Here is a 21,511-nt window from a genome sequence, read left to right on the forward strand (position 1 = left end):
CAATATCTTTGGAGAAAATCTTTGGAGTGAGCTGAAGATCTGTATGGAGGAGTGGACCAAAATCCCTGTTGCAGTGTGTGAAAACTTGGTCAAGAACTACAGGAAACGTCTGACCTCTAACGGCAGACACGTTTGTGTACCAATTGTTAAGCTGTTTTTCTACGGGGTCAAATACTTATTTCCTGGAATAAAATGCAAATTAATTATTTAAAAATCATACAATGTGATTTCCGGATTTTTTTTTTTGATTGTCTCTCACAGTGGACATGGAAAATTTCAGACCCCTCCATGATTTCTAAGTGGGAGAACTTGCAAAATCGCAGGGTGTTCAAATACTTATTTTCCTCACTGTATTTCATATATATCCATCATGGTGGCCAACTTGATATTATCATATTGTCAGCAGCAATTGAGCTGATATTTGCTACATGGGTAGCTATCAGCAAATCCAAACACACATCCGATGGGTTTTGCGAAATGTTAAATTTTGACCTTGATACAACCTTTACGGTTTGGCCATGCCCACTTTTCTAGCTGAACCTGTGATGTCTTGTATCATCTAGGTGAGCTACAGTGCCTGTGGCACTATTTTCATTATTTGCATGACCTTTGACCTTGGGTGACTAAAAGGTCAAACTCAAGGACATACCCTTTGAAATATGGGTTAAATGTAGAGGAAGGGTTGTGGAGTTTTTGAGCTCCTTTAATGAGGAGTGGGAGATGTCCTGACTGAGGAGCATCACTTTCCTTGTGAGCGAGCATTGGCTTCGATATTTTGGCCATGTGGCGTGTTTCTCTCTGGATGGTCCAGCATATAAGTATTTGAGTGTTTGGAAACGACCAAGGGGGATGTGTGCACTCTTCACCTGGCTGAGGCAGGTAGATGTGGAGACGGACCAATTGTCTGTTTGGGCAGTTGCATGGTGTCGTGTAAGTGACGAAGCACAGCACGAGCGCACGCTCTGTGACTTGTAGGACTGTATGCCTTTTTGTACAGAATTGATCAAATGTGAAAGCCCCACACATCCATGTATTACAGTATCACTGAAACATAAAGAATTAATTTGTTTACAAACGTGTAAGGTGGGTGTGTTGCACTCGCAGAGGGCCCCTTGTTTGTATATAACTTGCTGTTTTTTTTTCCCCTTTGTTTTTAAGTAATGATCATTTCCCTTTTTTATTTTCCTCTTTAACTTTGAAACCTGTTGCTTTCTTCCACATTATATTTTAATGTTCGTCTTTTTCCAGAGCAAAGTGTAGAGCGGCAGGTGCTGCAGAGCCAGTGTAGAAGGCTAGAAGCTCAGAACTATAACCTCAGTCTGACTGCTGAGCAGCTGTCTCACAGCATGGGGGTACGGTGCACGTGCACACACACGACACTGGACACTGTGATTCTGTGTGGACCTCATTTCATGACTCTGCTGCTGTGGTCTTCTAGGAGCTGATGTCCCAGAGACAGAAGCTGGCAGTGGAACGGGAGAAGCTGCAGGCAGAGCTGGAGCACTTCAGGAAGTGTCTCACTCTGCCACAGACACACTGGCCTCGAGGTGGTCATTACAAGGGTTATCCCCCCAGGTGACCCCAACATGCTGACCCGATGGCTGCCAGGACCTGGCTGTCTCCTTTTCCAGACTTACTCCCAGAGGTTTTTTTCCCCCCCCTCCCCCATAAACTGATCCACAAGGCTTCACTGAAGAGGACAAGGTCAGCTTGATAAAGATGAATAAACCAAGTGAATGGACTGATAAATGGTCACAGGAGACAGGATCACACCGTGAAGGACTGCGGCCAGCTAAGGACTGCGCCACAAGCCATAAATGTGCCAATGTAGCCAATACCAAGATCAGCAAGGCGAAAAGCAGGAACACCTGAAGATGAAAACACACACACACCCCTTGTTCCTGCTGGTCTGTTGTTTGGTTCCTGCATCCCTTAAAGCCACACAGACAGTCCTGCCAATAGGGGAGCAGCTGGTCCAGATGGGCTCCAGTCAAAAGACTTGAAAGCTCCAAATCTCCAAACCAGTGCTTCTGGCCATTCACACTGACTTCAGCACCGTGGCAACAGGAGCATTAGAACCGGAAATGCACTTAAGTAAAGCTGAAGAACTACCTGGTGGTACTATTACAGCAGCAACCTGTTAGAATTGGGAAAGAATTTAGAAAATGCACATTTTTTTGGAAAGATTAAGGAAATGTTTTATTTCTAAATAGAAAATTTGAAACTAAGAATTTTAAAAGGTGCTTCAGCCTTATTGTATATAATATGAAGACTTATGAGAATTTTGTATGTTTTTAATACTTTAATCATTGTTCTTTTAAAAGAAAAAGCCTGCCATTTTTATATGCGTCTGCTTTTTCCCCCCTTGGAGTGGGAAAGGAAAGCCTTGCTTTTAGTGTTTGTAATGCTGCTGGCCAGATCAGCTCATTTTGAGACATTTAATTGAGGATAAGAGAAACAGGATGCACACCTGCTCTTACACTCCGGCACACACACGGCCTCCGAGCTCAGCACAGCTTACAGGTCCTCACACCCCACTCCTTACACACCCACACACACCTCCCTTCACAGCAAGCCTTCTTTAGTTAACCATTTTAGCAACTTCTCTGGTCAGCTTTGGCTCCTCACCCTCAACATCAAAATGCTAAACAGTTCATTTGACAGCTGCAGTGAATTTTTCTACTTGGTTCCCTTGAGTGTTTTGGATTGATGCAAATCCTGATGCACGGTTTTACGCCTTAGATCAAGCTCTTTAGCAGCAGCAGCCATGACAAAAAAACAAAAACAAAAAACTGTGCCAAAATGGAGCAAACAGCTGAATCTGCAAACCATTTGAGTCTTAATGTTAAATAATGCTATTAATTAGCCAAAATGTGAACCAAACAGGCCAGCTTCTACTGTTGATTAGCTGTCATCTAACTTGCCACCCTTCTGCATTTGCCAATGAATAAAGTAACAGATTACAAATAAAACTGTCCTATTCTGTCTAAAAACTTATGTCAGCACTGTAACAACACATTGTGATAATACGATATTACATAGTAATTCAAAATATAAAATTTTTACTTCATTATGTGATAAGTCACATTTTACAACAATTTGACATAATAAACAGCCAAAATGGAATATGTAAAAGATTTCCTCACATTTTGTAAATAAATGGAAAAAATGTGTGAACTGTTACATATTGCAGAGGTTATTACAAAATATTGGAGATGCACTTTTTTTAAAGATGAAACTACAATATAATGCATTATATAAAAACCAGTCAAAATGGAGGTCTTCCTCTGTACACGTGTGTGTATATATATATATATATATATATATATATATATACACATACGAGGGCTGTCAATTTTTTTTTCAAAAACTATATGGATTTCATTCATATGTTTTTACGTCAGACATGCTTGAACCCTCGTGCGCATGCGTGAGTTTTTCCACGCCTGTCGGTGACGTCATTCGCCTGTGAGCACTCCTTGTGGGAGGAGTCATCCAGCCCCTCTTCGGAATTCCTTTGTCTGAGAAGTTGCTGAGAGACTGGCGCTTTGTTTGATCAAAATTTTTTCTAAACCTGTAAGGCACATTGAAGTGGACACGGTTCGAAAAATTAAGCTGGTTTTCGGTGAAAATTTTAACGGCTGATGAGAGATTTTGAGGTGATACTGTCGCTTTAAGGACTTACCAGGGTGCGAGACGATGCAAAAGTAACGTTTTGTTTCAGGATTTTGGTGCATACTCATGAAGGCTGAACATAAATCCAGTTAAAATCTCAATTCATGCCTCCATGTGATCTTACTTCTTAATGACAATTCTGTTGTATTCTTTCCATATAATTATTGCATATTGCATTCAGGCCATTTATTAAAGTGTTATTACATAATGAAGTACACAAAATGTTAAATGTACATTTTGTTTAGTTATAACAACGTAATGTTATTACATAACACGTTGTTACAAGTATTGTCTTCTTGACCAAGCTGCATTGGCGATTTAATACCCAAATTGCATGTCAGACATTGTGTTTAAGGCGATTTAACCTAAATGTATTATTGACAGTGTGAAAACCAATGAGGGATTTCACTGCGTTTACAGACAGAAATTTATTCCGATTTTAAAATGTGCTGAGAGCTAATTCGCATAAATGACCAAAGCATGACATGTGGTGTAAGTGCCTCAAGAATTTAGGAGCATGAGAACGAGCTGCAGTTGTGTTAACACCTTGTACATGGTGGTGATGAAGGGTATTAACTTTCACCCGTCGTGTGCTGACAATGCACAGTACGAGTTTTATCAAAGCAGTAACAATGAAGTACCAAGTTCAAACTTGCATATCTACACCCCTTCTGAAAATGAACCACATTTTTAATACAAGTAACTCAAGACCAGATAGTCTGTTTTCCAGAAAAGAGTGAACACTGACATTGCGAGACACACACACACACACACACACACACACACAGTCAGCTGCCAACAAACTGGGAAGGGAGGTGCTGTAAAACTGAGCCCCTTGACCCACAACTCCCCATGTGTCCAGCCCACGCAATAGTCCCATTACTCAGCGGAGGATGTCTAGATGCTGTGAAATCCTGTTTTTAAAATGTACTTGTTTGAATTCATTGTAATGTAATATATTCTTTGTTGAATGTAGTAATTAGGTATTTATGAATATATGGCTGTGATTTCAGACAAAAAAGAAAATAAAATATTTCAAAAATGTTTAATATCAACTTTTGTCTCTTTGCTGATGCTGGTATTTAAAATTACTATCATGGTATTTTTCATTTTATGGACAGTGACTGCATATCACAGTATTACTAGGTCTGCACTATATGACTCTTTGGGTTAGTGGTTAGTACTGTAGCCTCAAAGCAAGAAGGTCCTGGATCGCTTTCCACCTGGTTTGTTCTGTGTGGACTTGCATGGGTTCCCTTTGAAGGATTAGGTCATAACTACATAATAGATTTTCATCAAATGTTCACCACGCATTGGTGTGAGGCCTTGGAAGACTCCGTTAAATTTAGGAGGTGATCTAAATTCTGGATCAATATTTCACATTGTAGACTTTTAAGGATTACGTCAAAACTACTGCATAGAACTTTATGAAATGTTCACCACAGGTAAGATATTAGAGCATGGAAGACTCCATTAAATTTTGGAGGTGACCCGGATCCTGATTCTGGGCCAAGATTTCACTTTATACAGGCTTTGAAGGATTACATCAAAACTACTACACAGATTCTCACCAAATATGCAACACAGATAAATAATTAAGCCATGGAAGACTCTCACTGAATTTTGGAGGTGATCAGGATCAATATGTACAGTAGTGTTCAGAATAATAGTAATGCTATGTGAGTAAAAAGATTAATCCAGGTTTTGAGTATATTTCTTATTGTTACATGGGAAACAAGGTACCAGTAGATTCTCAAAAATCCAACAAGCCCAAGCATTCATGATAAGCACACTCTTAAGACTATGAAATTGGGCTATTAGTAAAAAAAAAAAAAGTAGAAAAGGGGGTGTTCACAATAATAGTAGTGTGGCATTCAGTTAGTGAGTTTGTCAATTTTGTGGAACAAACAGGTGTGAATCAGGTGTCCCCTATTTAAGGATGAAGCCAGCACCTGTTGAACATGCTTTTCTCTTTGAAAGCCTGAGGAAAATGGGACGTTCAAGACATTGTTCAGAGGAACAGCGTAGTTTGCTTGGAGAGGGGAAAACTTATACGCAGGTGCAAAAAAATATAGGCTGTTCATCTACAATGACCTCCAGTGCTTTAAAATGGCCAAAAAAACCAGAGACGTGTGGAAGAAAACGGAAAACCATCAAAATGGATAGAAGAATAACCAGTATGGCAAAGGCTCACCCATTGATCAGCTCCAGGATGATCAAAGACAGTCTGGAGTTACCTGTAAGTGCTGTGACAGAAGACGCCTGTGTGAAACTAATTTATTTGCAAGAATCCCCCGCAAAGTCGCTCTGTTAAAAGACATGCAGAAGAGGTTACAATTTGCCAAAGAACACATCAATTGGCCTAAAGAGAAATGGAGGAATATTTTGTGGACTGATGAGAGTAAAATTGTTCTTTTTGGGTCCAAGGGCCACAGACAGTTTGTGAGACGACCCCCAAACTCTGAATTCAAGCCACTGTTCACAGTGAAGATAGTGAAGCATGGTGGTGCAAGCATCATGATATGGGCATGTTTCTCCTACTATGGTGTTGGGTCTATATATCGCATACCAGGTATCATGGATCAGTTTGGATATGTCAAAATACTTGAAGAGGTCATGTTGCCTTATGCTGAAGAGGACATGCCCTTGAAATGGGTGTTTCAACAAGACAATGACCCCAAGCACACTAGTAAATGAGCAAAATCCTGGTTCCAAACCAACAAAATTAATGCCTCACAGATGTGAAGAAATCATGAAAAACTGTGGTTATACAACTAAAAAGTAGTTTAGTGATTCACAGGATTACTAAAAAAGCAGTTTGAACATAATAGTTTCGAGTTTGTAGCATCAACACCAGGTGCTACTATAAGTATTATTGTGAACAGCCCCCCTTTTTTTTTTTTTTTTTTTTACTAATAGCCCAATTTCATAGCCTTAAGAGTGTGCATATCATGAATGCTTGGTCTTGTTGGATTTGTGAGAATCTACTGGTACCTTGTTTCCCATGTAACAATAAGAAATATACTCAAAACCTGAATTTTTTTTTTTTTAGTCACATAGCACTATTATTATTATTATTATTACTACTATTATTATTTTTAACATCTAAGGTTTTTATGAAGTTTTACAAAGGTGAAGAAAAGGAAATCAAAACATGACATAATAACTAAAGAATAGGTATATGATGAGAAGTCCATGCAAGCAGTTATGCCACATGTAGGGGTTATCCAGCAGCCCTCATGCAGTCAGTGGACCTGTTCCCGTGGCAGTGTCCATTTCAAACACAGACCAGTGCACAGTCTGTCAGTCTGGCATCCTGTCTCCATTAGCTGTCCCAATATCCATACCTCGGACAGAGAGAAAAGGAGCAGACTCAGTAGGGATGTGAATCATACAACTCACGATTCAATTCAATTCCGATTCTTGGGGTGACAATTCGATTCAGAATAGATTTTTGATTCAAAGAGCTCTGAGAAATAGTTATATTACTTTAAAAAATGTTTATGTTTAAGAAAATGCTGCTTTACAAGGTTAATCAAGTGATTCTAGATGTAAATGTACTTATCTGCTTTGCTCATTCAGAGTTGGCTGGTAGTTTAAGCGAAGCACTGGTCAGTAGTCGGCAGAGACCGCTGCTCCCCTCTTTTAGCTTTAGTAGCATGTGGGCTTGCGGATTTGAAGTGTTTCCAAAGTACTTGACTTTCATTTTGCACACTGCAAAAGTCATGTCAAGCTCCTTCTTACGCAGCAAATAATAAAATCCAAAATGCGCCCAAACATTTGCCTTCAGCATAGACGGTGCTGGCTGAATTAGCTCTTCATCCGCCATGCTAAGCTGCAGCTCACGAATGTTTGAAGCACTTCGGACCCTCCCCTCGCAGGGATGCTGCAGTATGGAAGCCGCTACCTGACAAACAGTACACGCAGCGAGTAAGCAAGAAAATGCAAAAAAAAAAAAAAAATGCTTTTTAAAAATCGATTCTTGGACATTTTGGATCGATTCAGAATAGTAATAAATAAGAATCACGATTCGGACGTGAATCGATTTTTCCCGACACCTTAGGGAGACTCAGTCTCCCTAAGGTATAATTCATCAGCAGTAAATCGACAGGAAAGCAGAGAAAATACTGTGATCGCCTGCCACCAGCCCTAAGCTTCACTAACAGACCCAGAATTTAGACAGAGTTGAGACAGACATGTTCCATTACTAATAAAATGAATTTAAAAGGATAGGAAGCATAGTTCCATACTATGCCAGTATGCTAGCCATACGAGGGAGAATAAATGCATCTTAAGTCTGGACTTAAAAGTCTCTATAGAATCGGTTTTATCTCCATAGAGGATCATTCCACAAAACAGATGCAGGATAAGAGAAGGCTCTGTGGCCTGCAGACTTTTTATTCACCCTAGGGACACAAAGTGCAGTATTTTTGTGACCAATCCAGTTTTATTTATAGAGCACTTCAAAAAAAAAAAAAAAAAAAACAACAGCAGTTTAACAAAGTGCTGTACAGCAGATATACAAGGCAATAAAACAACAAAACCAACAAAAGACATGAGGCTTACACACATCACTATCTTTCCGAGTGAGTTAAAATCCAAGGAATAAAAATGCATTAATACCTCTATCATACTTGAGGCAGAATGAGCCCGAATCACATCTGAATGAAAAGTCGACCCACGTTTGGGGTGTGTCGAGGTGCATTTGACAACATCGGACAGCATTCTCAGAGCAGTCTAAACAGTTGGGCACGGTTGTGCAGCTCCCTTGAAGGTTTTGCTCATGCTTAAAACAGTCGTAGCGCAGTCAAGGAACCACTACTGAATGGCAGTCGAAGTGCCATCTGACTGCACTGAAAACAAGCCGACAACGTGGGGGCGTTCGGCATGCTTCTGCCATGTCTGGCTAAATGTCCAAATGTTCTGAATGTGCCTGAATACACCACGTGTGCCTCATGTGCTGCTGAATTATATTTCCTCCACTTGCAATTGGATTTCACTCGTACAGCAATATAAGCTCATTTGCCATATTCTCACCGTATTTTGACAGCTGTCTGGGTAATCCTAATGTGTTCCACGTATTTTTGTACTGTGTTCAAAGGCTCATGCACCCGCCCTGTGCAAAAAAATCAGCCAGAGCGGGTCGTGGCGCAGTCTGGGTGTTCGGACGGCTGTCCTCCGCAATTCTTATTCCCTAACAAATGTGGAAGAATTTTTTTTTTTTGACATTCTGCTTGAGTTAGCCACTGGTGTTCCAACAAGATCTCCCATGGTAAATGGACTGAATTTATATAGCACTTTTCCATCTGCATCACACGCTCAAAGCGCTTTACAATTATGCCTCACATTCACCCCGATGTCAGGGTGCTGCTATACAAGGTGCTCACTACACACCGGGAGCAATAGGGGATTAAAGGCCTTGCCCAAGGGCCCTTAGTGATTTTCCAGTCAGGCGGGGATATGAACCCAGGATCTTCTGGTCTCAAGCCCAACACCTTAACCACTAGACCATCACCTCCCATCTAAGTACTAACCAGATCCTGCACTGCTCAGCCTCTGAGATCTGACAGGATCAGGCTGACACAGAGCAGACCAGCTGCATATATAAAATTATACATTTAGTTATTTACATTAATTATTTAAATCCTATTGTTCCCAGGAAGGAGGTTTTAGCCATGCTAATGCTGCCCAGAACCATTTTTTGCAGTGAATTTGCAAGGAGAGATAGGGAGGATGGAGGCAGCCATTTATTCAACTCTTTACAAGCTGCACAAATTCGGTCTTCACACGCCAGCACCTTCTGTTCTGTGTAAGAGAGTCTTCTACAAAATTGGAGAAGCCTGAAAAACCACCTCATATGAGGGTAAAGTGTTTTTGTGATATTTGAGGGTTTTTTGTAATACATACCTTTACAAGTGTATTTTGAATTCACTACTTAAAATAGTGCAATTTCAAGAGTAATAGAAACCTGCTTTATGGCGCCGATGTATTGCGCACCCCAGCATTGCTCATACAAGAATTTCTTTCATTCAGCATTGTGTTTCCCTTTTACACCAACACTGACATTTCCAGCTGTAGTACAAGAAGTTATTTTTATTTTTAAAACATAACATCGACCTTTGCAGTCACAAACATCCTATATCTACAGACACCAACAAAAAAAACCTGTTTCCATACCCTTCTGTTTTCTGCAGGTGAAACTCACTCAGCAGAACAAAAGTACAAGATGCTGTTCATATTCAGAAAGACGTACTGCAGAAAAAGAACACAAAAGTGTCCAGTTAATATGATATTCCTCACACTGACATATAAAGGTGGCTGCTGGTAGTTTACAGTGCATCCACATATCCAATATTCAGTGTTTCACTTTTCTACATTTTATGTTGCAACATTATTCCCAAATGGATGAAATTCATTTCTTCCCTCAAAATCCCACACACACACACACACACACACACACACACACACACACACACAATAGAAGCACCTTAGTCAGGGACATGACCAAGAACCCCTTGGTCACTGTGTCAGAGCTCCAGCATTCCTCTGTGGAGAGAGAAGAGAACCTTCCAGGAAGACAACCATCTCTGCAGCAATCAACCAATCAGGCCTGTACGGTAGAGTGGCCAGACAGAAGCCACTCCTTAGTAAAAGACATGGCAGCCCACCTGGAGTTTGCCAAAAGGCACCTGAAGGACTCTCAAACCATGATCAACAAAATTCTTTGGTCTGATGAGACAAAGACTGAACTCTTTGGTGTGAATGCCAGGCATCATGTTTGGAAGACACCAGGCACCATCGCTGCAGTGAAGCATGGTGGTGGCAGCATCATGCTGTGGAGATGTTTTTCAGCAGCAGGAAATGGGAGACTAGTCACGATTAGGGGAAAGATGAATGCAGCAATGTACAGAGACATCCTGGATGAAAACCTGCTCCAGAGCACTCTTGACTTCAGAAATGGAGTGATGGTTCATCTTTCAGGAGGACAATGACCCTAAGCACACAGCCAAGATATCAAAGGAGTGGCTTCAGGACAACTCTGTCAATGTCCTTGAGTGGTCCAGCCAGAGCCCACCCAGACCTGAGAGATGCTGCAAAGACACCTGGGTAAAACTGCCCAAAGATAGGTGCACCACACTTGTGGCTTCATATTGAAGAAGACTTGAGGCTGTAATTGCTGCCAAAGGTGCATCAACAAAGTATTGAGCAAAGGATGTGAATACTTACGTACATGATTTCTTAGTTAGTTAGTTTGTTTGTTTTTTTACTTTTAATAAATTTGCAAAAATTTAAAAACAAAGTTTAAAAAAATTAATGTTGCCATTATGGGGTGCTGTGAGTAGAATATTGTGTTAAAACATGTACTCCATTTTAGAATAAGGTTGTAACATAAAATGTGGAAAAAGTGAAGCGCTGTGACTACTTTCTGGATGCACTGTAAACTACTGTAAGTTACGTCCACTTGCTGGAAACAGAACAGACAGAATGTCTGCATTCTTTATGTACAATGATCACATCACTCCCTCTGCAAAAACAACCATGTAAAAACTGCAAGATGAGGCAGCCATAAAGAAAAATATTATTTGATTCCAGTTCTGAGAAAAATCTGCAGTAACATCTCAATGAGTGCAGGCCCTGAACCTCACACATCGAAGTCCAAACCTTTCAGCCCGGCCTTGTCAAATTCCTGGCTCCAAACACAAACCTGCTCAGTAGTCCATGAACTGCCCCTTACTGGATCCAGGCTGCAGATTTGAACGCAGTTTGTACATGCAGTTGAGTGAGTCAAGAAGGAATGCACGTATGGTGTTAATCTCCATCAGAGTCAGGTTGTCCAGCTATAAAAAAAACAAAACAAAAAAAAAAGTAGAGAACAATCTCCCTTTCATGAGCACTTTAAGAGTGCTCACATTTAATGATTCTTAAAATGACTGTTGTAATTAGTTTGTACACAACGTTCATGTCTAGTAATCTCCTTGATTACTAGATCAGAGATTCTCCATTTTTAGTTTTACCTGGGCATGAGCCTCCTGCTGACTGATGAAGCTGTCGGCAGAGAGGCGGAGCTTGGCCATGCGTGTGTCCCAGATGTCCTTCACGAGCGTTCGGATCTCATCTGCCTTTGGAATGTTGTCAGATGCACTACACCAACACGATCACATCATAAGGTGGCGAGTCCCAGAGGAGAAAGATGCACAAACTGTTTCTCTGTCTCACTCACACACACATGCAAGGCTTCACTTCCTGTGTGGAGATTTTTGAACTGCAGTTATTGTGTACAACTCACTGGTTCAGCAGCAGTTTAGTAAGCTCCATGTAGTATGGACTGGGAACTGGTGTGAAGGTGTTTTCTTTCCTTTCAAGGTCTCGTATCTCCTCCAGCTTCTCTGCAAAGTGGATCACAGTGTTATCAGTAATCGCCTAAACACTAAAACCTGGGTCAACATTAACACTGCTCAATGAAAGCTGTTTTATTATTATTACATCAGTGGTCTGGAGGGCAAGCAGGAAAATGGAATGTCTGCTTCTTTTGTCCGCTGCAGCCATGGCCTGTCATGGTTAAAATAAATAAATCACACGCATGGCTTGAAATTCTCAGGTGACCTGCTTGCCTGGGGAAATGAGGCGCCATCATCAGGCAAATAAACTCTTCACTTTGTTTCCAAACTCAAGTGAGCAACTGGCCCACACCCCTTTGTTTTGGACAAAGATGGACATGGTCTTTGCAAATTAAACTACTGTTATCTAGATTAAAGAGAAGCATTTTCATTATTATGAAAGTGGATTTTACATACATTCATATTATTAATCACTCACTCATTTTCAACCATTTACTCCAATTAAGGGTCATGGGGGTTGGAGCCTATCCCAGCAGTCAAAGGCCTTCAGGCAGGGTACACCCTGGACAGGACATCAGTCTGTTGCAGGGCCGCATACAGATAAACAAACATATTCACACCCATGAATGATGAATTCAAGCACACCCATGGACAATTTAAAAGTTTCCAATCCACCTAACCCGCATGGCTTTTGGATCATCATGCACTAACACAAGCACTGCAAAATATCTGGCAACCTTCCTGCTACAGACATAATTTTGTAAATTTTCATGGAGACACTGTGCAAAAGATGTGTGAAAACTAATCCTTGAGTATATCTGATGAACTGAGCCATATGAAAAGCACATGAACATATTAGTACCAGAAGTAGCACGGACTAGTCCATCAGTTGACTTTTCTGCTCTACGATGATGTGGTAAGCTTGTCATCGCCTCGTCACTGATTATGGCATACCGCTTGCCCGGTACTATTTAGGGTCTTCTCCACCTCATCCCTTGACCAAGGTAGCGTCTCTACAGCTGGAGATGGTCCCCGGGCTCCGGACTGTGGCAGCCCACTGATTGTGTCTAATTGTAATTAGGATAGGTTAAATGCAGAGGACAAGTTTTGTTGTATGTAAATATGTGCAATAACAATAAAGGTTCTTCTTCTTCTTGGTTACACTTGCCCTGATTCCATGAAACCTCTATTACTAAAGGAATCAAACACAACTATACATGAGAGGCCAGGAAGAGGAGCCAGAATGAAACCGCCTTACAGTTCTGCCAATCTGCAGATGTGCAGTCAACTACAAACAAGGACCACAGACCACAACTACCAACAAGGACCACAGCAGCAAAGACTTGAAGCAAACAATACATGAGACAATCCGACAGGACACAAAATGCCACAGTTAGGATGTCCCTGCCAGCATTGTGCACAAAGAGCACAGCAATGGACGATCTAGATAGGAGTTGGTGACATAATGTTTTAGTGTGGGGAAACAGCAGACAACAAACAACTGATGGCTGGGATGGAAAAGGACAAAATTACAAGCTTCAAAAAAACTTTATAAAGTGTGACCAGACAACCTCTCCCTCCCAACAAACAAGATAAGCACAAAATATCCACTCGGTCTCACACACAGGGTCTACTGTTAACTTTCTCTTATAACATTTCAATCTTCTCTTCTTTGATAAGTGCATGGAACGTGTAGCATACAGATGTTGTTGCTGTTATGTTATGAGGGCGTTATGCTATGAGCTCGCGCCACACCTGCTGTAGAGCATGTCTGTTACACTAATGCCGCGTTCACACCGGACGACACGTGAGCGACGGCGACAGGATGCCATGTAATCCTATGGAAGGATGCTTTGTCGCGCCACAAAAGTCCAAGCCACGCAATGCGATGCAAATGAAGCGATTTTGAGCAATTGGCACGGCTGTGGCGCAATATCGCGTCGCGTTGCCCTCCTCCCCAAGTTGAAAAATCAGAACTTTTTCGTCTTGTTGCGTCAACCAATCAGGGACTGGATATGTAGTGACATGGAGATGCCTGGAGTTTATACTTGATGCGGACATGCCCTGTCTCTGGCAGCCAGCCTGTGAGCAGGACATATGTCCCCTTTGTCCTTTATTTCACAATTATGACAGAGTTTGAGGGGAGAACGAGCAGCAGCACCGCAGCAGGGGCCAGTTTTTTTTTCCACGTGCGCACGTGAACGAATCATCCGTGAAGATTCTTATATTTATTAACTACAGAGATGTATAATAAAACAAATGGTGACTGGTTCGCGAACGGGACAGGAGGTCCTCCAACTGGGTCCTGGAGAGGTGGAAGTACCGCTGAAAGCGGCCGTCATCTAGACGCAGCTCCTGCAGCAAATGATGAAACTCCCCGAACTGGAAACGTCTCATGAGGATGTTGTGAACCCAGGGACAGCGCTGCTGGCGACGTTTGTCAGCTTTCCAAAACAAACAGAGCACAGCAACTCGTTCCGTGTGATCAAGGTCCGGCATGTTGACTTGACGGCAGCGAAAGCAGAGCGACACACCAGGTGATGGTGGCATGTTCATCGCCAGGCGAGAGACGTGAATTTGTGGCACTGCGTGTCATGCGGTGTGAACGCGGCATAATGACGCAAAAGTGCAAGCAGCTGTGTGTCGCTGGTGTCAAGAGAAGACAACAAATTTCTTCAACCGACAGGATGCAAAAACTTGTCTCATCTTATCATAAGTGTGTGCAAAGGGAAGACGACTATGTGGAAAAGTTATGGCACTACCTGATAGAGAACATTTCAAACTTTAACCAGATATGCAATTCATGTGAGTATCTTGATTGTTATTGAAATAATTATGTAGGAGGCACATCTTTTCAGCTAACCCTCATATCTAAAGTTGTGCAACCCCTAATTAGTAGAAAGAGCTTACCAACATCCATCCAGTCAGGAGGCACAACTCTACATTTCTGTCTCTGTTTTAAGTTCAGAGCCAACCACACAGGAACATCAACTGGTAGTCCAGGGTTGAAAGGACCCAGGTCGCCCTGTTGGGGGGGGGAGAAGAGCTGTACTTTAACAAAAAAAGCTCATGCCTGCATTAGTATATTCCATTTACTGTGAAGTTGTTTTGTTTTTTGCCTGAGCACAAATTCTCACCTTTAGAGGAATCAAGGAGACATGGAATAAGAAGCTTCAAGTGAGGAAACATCTATCCTTTGTAAATTTTGTATTTATTCTGAATCGTAATTGTAATGTGAATGTTGACTGAACAGTTCAAAAAGCCTGAGGATACAGCATTAGCAAACTATATTAATTTTTCACAACTGTTTACACACAAATACTGCACTAAAACTGCAGTTCTAAAACACACATTTTTCAAAACATTACACACAATTCTCTGCATTTGGCACAATTTTCATGAAGACAATCTCTTGTTTTCACAAGAAACACACTGTATTTCAAAATTCTAAAGTTAATTGCCCTACTATGCACACTGACATCACATGGGCAAACACCTGTCACACAGTTTTACAATTAGCAATAGTGCAGCAGCTAAGAGAATATTTAGAGCAAAATCGTGCAAATGGTGATACAAACACCAAAGTTGCCACAAATACTCCTTAGACATTACTCTTTTGAAAAAACGACTGGCCACTTGAATTTTCAATAGGCGGCCAGGTTGGGGTCAATTGAAGAATTACACAGGGGTCAAAATTAAAAATGCTCAAATCATTTTGAAAACTACACCACATTATTTGTCTGATCGTAAAGAGTCCCAAAAGGTATAGTTTGGACTATCTATGACTGAATGATCAGGAGTTATGGGGTAAAAACAGCAAAAATGGTGACAAAGGTCAGTTTCATTTTGTACAGGGGTCAAAAGTTAAAGTTGCTCCAATTCTGGTAAAAAATTATGCAAATTATTAGTTGCGTTAACAGGGTTTTAAAAAGGAATAGTTTGGACCATGTATCATGCTTAGTTATCATGTTACGGGGTAACATATGTCACATGAAAATTCAGTAAGGTATATCTTATATATTATATTCCAATTGACCTTGTTTGGCCTTTACTTTGGAGACCAAACATTCAACACAATCAAAGCTATTCCATTTATTAATCCTATTAGCTCAACCAATAATTTGCATCACTTTTTAACCAAAATTGAAGGAACTTTTTGACCCCCGTACAAACTGAAACTGACCTTTGTCACCATTTTTGCTGTTTTTACCCCATAACTCCTGATCATTCAGTCATAGATAGTCCAAACTATACCTTATTGGAAACTTTACGATCAGACAAATAATGTGGTGTAGGCTTCAAAATGATTTGAGCATTTTTAATTTTGACCCCTGTGTAATTCTTCAACTGACCCCTACCTGGCTGCCTATTGAAAATTCAAGTGGCCTGTCGTTTTTTTCAAAAGAGTAATGTCTAAGGAGTATTTGTGCCAACTTTGGTGCTTGTATCACCATTTACACAATTGTTTCAGTTATCTGCTGCACTACAACCACAGTTTTAGCATAAAATGGCAACAGGTGAGTTCCTCTGCTTTGGAACAATGGATGCCAACACTGGAAACAGAGGCAGAGCCAGTGGCAGAGGAGTGAGAGTAAAAGGGAGAGGAAGAAGGCCAAGAACCATATTCTCTGAGATTTGAGCCACTTTGGTTGACCATGTGGTCAACCATGGGCTAACAATGAGGGAGGCTGGGCAATGTGTACAGCCAAATTTGAGCAAATACACTGTAACATCCATCATCCGGACTTCCCAAAATGAGATTGGGTAAGAAATCTACTGTCACTAGAAAACTGCAGTACTGCATATCAATACGCTACTCAATGTAAATGTCTTGTGGAGTGTTCTGTGGAACTCTGTAAAAATAAAACTATATTTTAAGTATTTTGGAAATGTATTTATACTTTGTATTCCTACACAGTATTTATGGTACTTTACTATTAATATGGCAGAACGGAAAGATTACCAACACAAGGTGGCTGGGAACGTCGTCAGTCTCCTGAACAGGAAACTGAAATCATGAACATGGTCCTAGAAAATAATGGCATAACATTATGGCAAATACAAAGAAAAATAATAGAAAACAATGAGATATTTCAAAGTATTGATAGGGTAAAATCATCAACACTGGACTGTGTCTTGCACAGGAATAATCTGAGGATGAAGCGGGTCTATAGGGTGCCATTTCAACGCAATTCAGAAAGAGTTAAAGAACTGCGATAAAACTATGTGCAAGTAAGTCCTATACAATCTCACACTTGATGCATACTCTCAACACTGCATAAATTATACATATTTCTGTATTGTAAGGTAATGATTGTGCCTCACAACTGACCACGCCAATGTCTGTCATGTGTGTTTCAGAGAGTCCATGAGCTAAAGGTGGCTGCAGTGGAGCACCAGTTCATCATCTTTGTTGAGATTGGATTCAACCTCACAAAAAGACGAAGGAATGTCATTGGTCGGCATGCCATTGTTGAAGTCCCTGCCCAGCACGGCAGGAACATCACAATGTGCACAGCGATTACCCACCACGGTGTCATCCATCACCATGCTATCCTTGGCCCTCTACAACACTGCCCATCTGATCACATTCCTGGACATCCTGCACAACGCACTAATTTTTTTCTGCCTGGAGATGGAAAGTGTATGACCGAAATCCATAAACTTGTATACCCCTTCCCTTCTTCAAGCTATGGAAGATGCATGTGGAGGTATAAGCTGATGCTTTTCATCAGAATCAGAATTGAATTTATTGCCAAGTAAGTTTGCACAGACAAGGAATTTGATCCAGTGTTATTCATGCATAAACAATGAAAAAAGGAAAGAAAAACACTTCTGTAAGAGTCAAATAGGCAAAACTATATTCACTGTTACATAAATATAGTGTAATGAAATGGGACTGTGAAAAAAACAGGCAATTGAAGTACAGATGTACAGTACCTTTCAGTGCTGGGATGACCGATCTGTATTTTATAGTCTCTGGCATTATTTATTAGTCTAGCTACAGATGGAAAGAAGGCATTTGTGTCTTGATGTTTTGGTCCTGATGGACCTCAACCTTTTGCCAGAGGGGAGGGTGACAAAAAGTTTGTGACCTGGGTGGGAGGGATCAGCCACAATCTTCCTTGCTCGCATCAGGGCCCTGGAGGCAGGTCCTGTAGGGATGGCAGACTGCAGTTGATCTCTGCTGCGTGGATGATATGCTGCAGTCTGCTCCTGTCCTTAGCAGTGGCAGCAGTATACCATATGGTGATGGAAGAGCAGAGGATGGACTCAGTGATGGCAGGGTAGAAGTTCACCATCACTGTTCTTGGCAGGTTGAACTTCCTCAGCTGTCACAGAAAGTACATCCTCCGTTGTGCTCTCTTGATGAGAGAGCGCTGACGTTCAGCTCCCACTTGAAGTCCTGGGTGATGGTGATCCCCAGGTAGCGCAAGGATTCTACAATGGGGACTGGGATGACTGGATTCACCATGCTAGGCGATATTACCCCGCTGCTTTGCCAGGGAAAACATTGCTTGTGGTGTGGATGAATGAGGTGCTTGTGGCCAGACCGAAACAGAAGAGGACACAGCAGTTTTTGTTTTATTGTAACTATACAGTAAATTCTTCTGTTGTTGTGTATGTAGACCACTGTTTGTGCAACTTTGTGTTGGTTGTGATGTACATTGTGGACATTAAAATATTTGTTACAGATACAAATATCTGTTAGTGTTATTGTGTTCCGAGTATTAAAATATTTTACAACAAACTTATGTATGTAATGTCTGTCATAAGTGTAACACTGAACAAAAAGGCCTAAGTCTTTATGATGAATGGAGAAGTGGTTTCCATTCATTTTACATTAAGCACATCAGTGTTCAACTGGTTCTTATAAATGTCCATTTATATGATGGTTTTTATGTGCCCTTTGAAAGCAAAATACAGTTTTGAGAAGAAATACCATTGTTTTGAATGTAAAGTTTAATTTTGCTGGAGAATTGAGGGGTTTTGCCCATTGTGTTTTCGATTTGGGTGCAGAGTTCTGAGAGTATGAGGCATGCTTTCAGAAACTGTGTGTAAGCAATCGAGAAAAACTGTAAATAGGATAACCAAACTCCAGATGTAGACGAGGACACACCTTACTGACGGTCTTGAGCAGGGATCACAAACGCTGCTCAGAGACCATCTGACAGATAAGCTCTCCAAATAAAGTAAATTCAAGTAACAGCTAAATACACGGACTCGTGAAGGGACAAAATGACGTTGTTAAAATGTATAAAATGAAGCAATAACATCCAGGAGAGCGGAAACTTAAGTGCTTTAACGTCTCCTTTCCAGTTAAAAAAAAAAACAACAATCCAACCACAAAAAGTTCCTATTTATTTCACTCACCCCAATCAAATAGATTTTGTCCAGGCTGAAGTTAGGGACAATCTGGATCATCTCTTTCTCGGCGAGGAACTCTACCTCCGACGAATCCATCACACACTCTCTGAACAACTTCGTGACCCGAAACTTCTTCCCCCTCGCGCCGCAGACTTCCCGCGCTGTTGCTCACGCAACCAGGAGGTGTGGCTAACTTCCTCACCACGCTGCAAACACTGCTGTAAAGCGTGCATTTTTATTTTATATCGGCGTCCTTCCAAATTAATTCTTCTATTATTGACTACAAACTCTTATCGACAGAAAAAAAAAAAAAACGAACATAAATCTGGTTTGTCATTCCTCTTCGCGTCTTCTTCTTTGGTCTGCCCCGGAACAAGCTGATCGACGTGACACATCACGTGACACGGAAGATACCGCTAAATGTCACGTGGTGGCGACATTGCTCACATGAATAAGGAGACCGTACACTGCTGTTTCCCCAACACGTCATTTTTAGTCGCACTGAACAAAAATCTTGATATACTTTGCTGCCATTTGCCGGATTGGTGCCTTTAAAACTACTGATTTGGTTTTGCATAGGGAGTTAAATGTTTAAAGATGGCAGTTTGAAAGTGAGTGCATCTCACTGTCGAGTCCCTTAAAAAAAAAAAAACTTTTTTTTTAACGCCAGGCAGACAATCAACTGAACACTAAACCCCGCCAGGTTCTGCTAAAGCTCAAATTAAAGTGCAAAGTTTAAAGCAACAATTAGCTGCATGAATCTCTTAACCATTACTAAATATACACCGAACTTAAAATTTCAGTGTTATTGGCCTAATATTAATCTGCTATTCAAGAATCCAAGATGGTCATCCAAGATAATCAATGCATTATGATTATAATAGTAATAATAATAAAAAAAAATCCAAAGCATCAATTCATATTCTAAAGTGCTTGCTAAATGATTTAATATTATTGTATAACCACTTTCAGACTGCAAAATTTGTTTTCTGTTAAGTATTTTTAGAAAAGCACATTGTGCAAATAAATGGAAAAAAAACGTGTAATAATTCACTGAACTATAAACCTGCAACATAAGCTGTATTTTTCTTTTTTTAAGCAACTGCACCTGTATCACAACGTAGCGTGATGTCCATCAAAGCAACTCACTCAACACGCACGCACACATGCACATTTGTAGGAGTTTGCAACATGCTGATCTCCACATTCAGAGCAAGCCGACAGGAATAGCCAGACATCAAATTGCCAACCCTGCAAGAAATCTGAACCACACTCATCACTGTCTTTCTTTTCATGTTTGTACAAACTAGATATTTGGGAAAACTTCACATTTTTTTTCTACTGATACAATAAAAAAAAAAAAAAAAAACATTCATACATCAGATTTATGTAAGGACTGTAAAGTGATATCTTTTGCATAGCAGTTTATTTGAGGGGGATATATTTTCCAAGATATACAATTTCCATCTCAGACTAAACCATGAATATGAATTCAAATGTTGGCATGGAGCCGCAAGAAGCCTAAAAATGATGATCATGGCTGTGTGAGTGATTTGCATCAAATGAAGAAAGGCACAGTGAAGAAAGTGGGAATGAAGCATGTGAAATATAGGTCAGGGCAAAGTCTATGACAGTTTAGTAGTAGTGTCACATATCAGCAACCAAAGCAACATCCTGCCTAACCACGAGAAAACAGCCTATGTATGTGGCTCTCACTGCGGTATTGTATCACTTCCTGTTCCAGAGCACAGCGGTGTTTTTCTGTATCTGTTAGCTGTTTAATCTGCGCAGTTAGATTGATCTAGTTATCTAGATTACGATTTGTTTCCCAGTGTAATCTTCACGTGCCTTAACTAAAGCACTCCTTCTGCTGAATCACCTCTAAATTATTTACACATTATTCACTTTGTGTATTTTTAGGAATCCGCTAGCTTAGCGCAGCTACTAGCTCTTAGCCGATTTAGCATGGTGGCTTCTCCTGTCTCTCCCGCACTTTTCTGCTCTGGGTGTGAAATGTTTAGTTATTCCTCGGCCTCCTTTAGCAGTAACGGTACTTGTAATAAGTGTAGCTTATTCATAGCTTTGGAGGCCAGGCTGGGCGAATTGGAGACTCGGCTCCGCACCGTGGA

At 40.8% G+C, this 21,511-nt stretch overlaps 2 protein-coding genes across 3 annotated transcripts in view; one reads left to right on the top strand and one right to left on the bottom strand.

Moving 5' to 3' along the window:
• The window catches only part of gse1 (Gse1 coiled-coil protein), a 511,302-nt gene extending 508,530 nt beyond the window's left edge, over positions 1-2,772 (top strand). For both annotated transcript variants that reach the window (XM_034189029.1, XM_034189038.1), the window contains exons 16-17: positions 1,249-1,352; positions 1,439-2,772. In XM_034189029.1, coding sequence (XP_034044920.1) covers positions 1,249-1,352; positions 1,439-1,579 — 245 coding nt within the window. In that variant the 3' untranslated portion in view covers positions 1,580-2,772. The remainder of the gene's footprint in view (positions 1-1,248; positions 1,353-1,438) is intronic.
• An 8,237-nt stretch (positions 2,773-11,009) lies between these two features.
• gins2 (GINS complex subunit 2) lies at positions 11,010-19,610 on the bottom strand. Its single transcript, XM_034189050.1, has 5 exons — positions 19,389-19,610; positions 14,925-15,039; positions 11,963-12,062; positions 11,691-11,817; positions 11,010-11,513 (listed from the first exon to the last, which is right to left on the bottom strand). Exons 1-5 carry the CDS (start codon positions 19,476-19,478, stop codon positions 11,385-11,387), a joined length of 561 nt encoding a protein of 186 aa, XP_034044941.1. The 5' UTR covers positions 19,479-19,610; the 3' UTR covers positions 11,010-11,384.
• Between the last annotated feature and the right edge of the window lie 1,901 nt (positions 19,611-21,511).

The sequence above is a fragment of the Thalassophryne amazonica genome, chromosome 2 (assembly GCF_902500255.1).
Source record: "Thalassophryne amazonica chromosome 2, fThaAma1.1, whole genome shotgun sequence".
NCBI lineage: Eukaryota > Metazoa > Chordata > Actinopteri > Batrachoidiformes > Batrachoididae > Thalassophryne > Thalassophryne amazonica.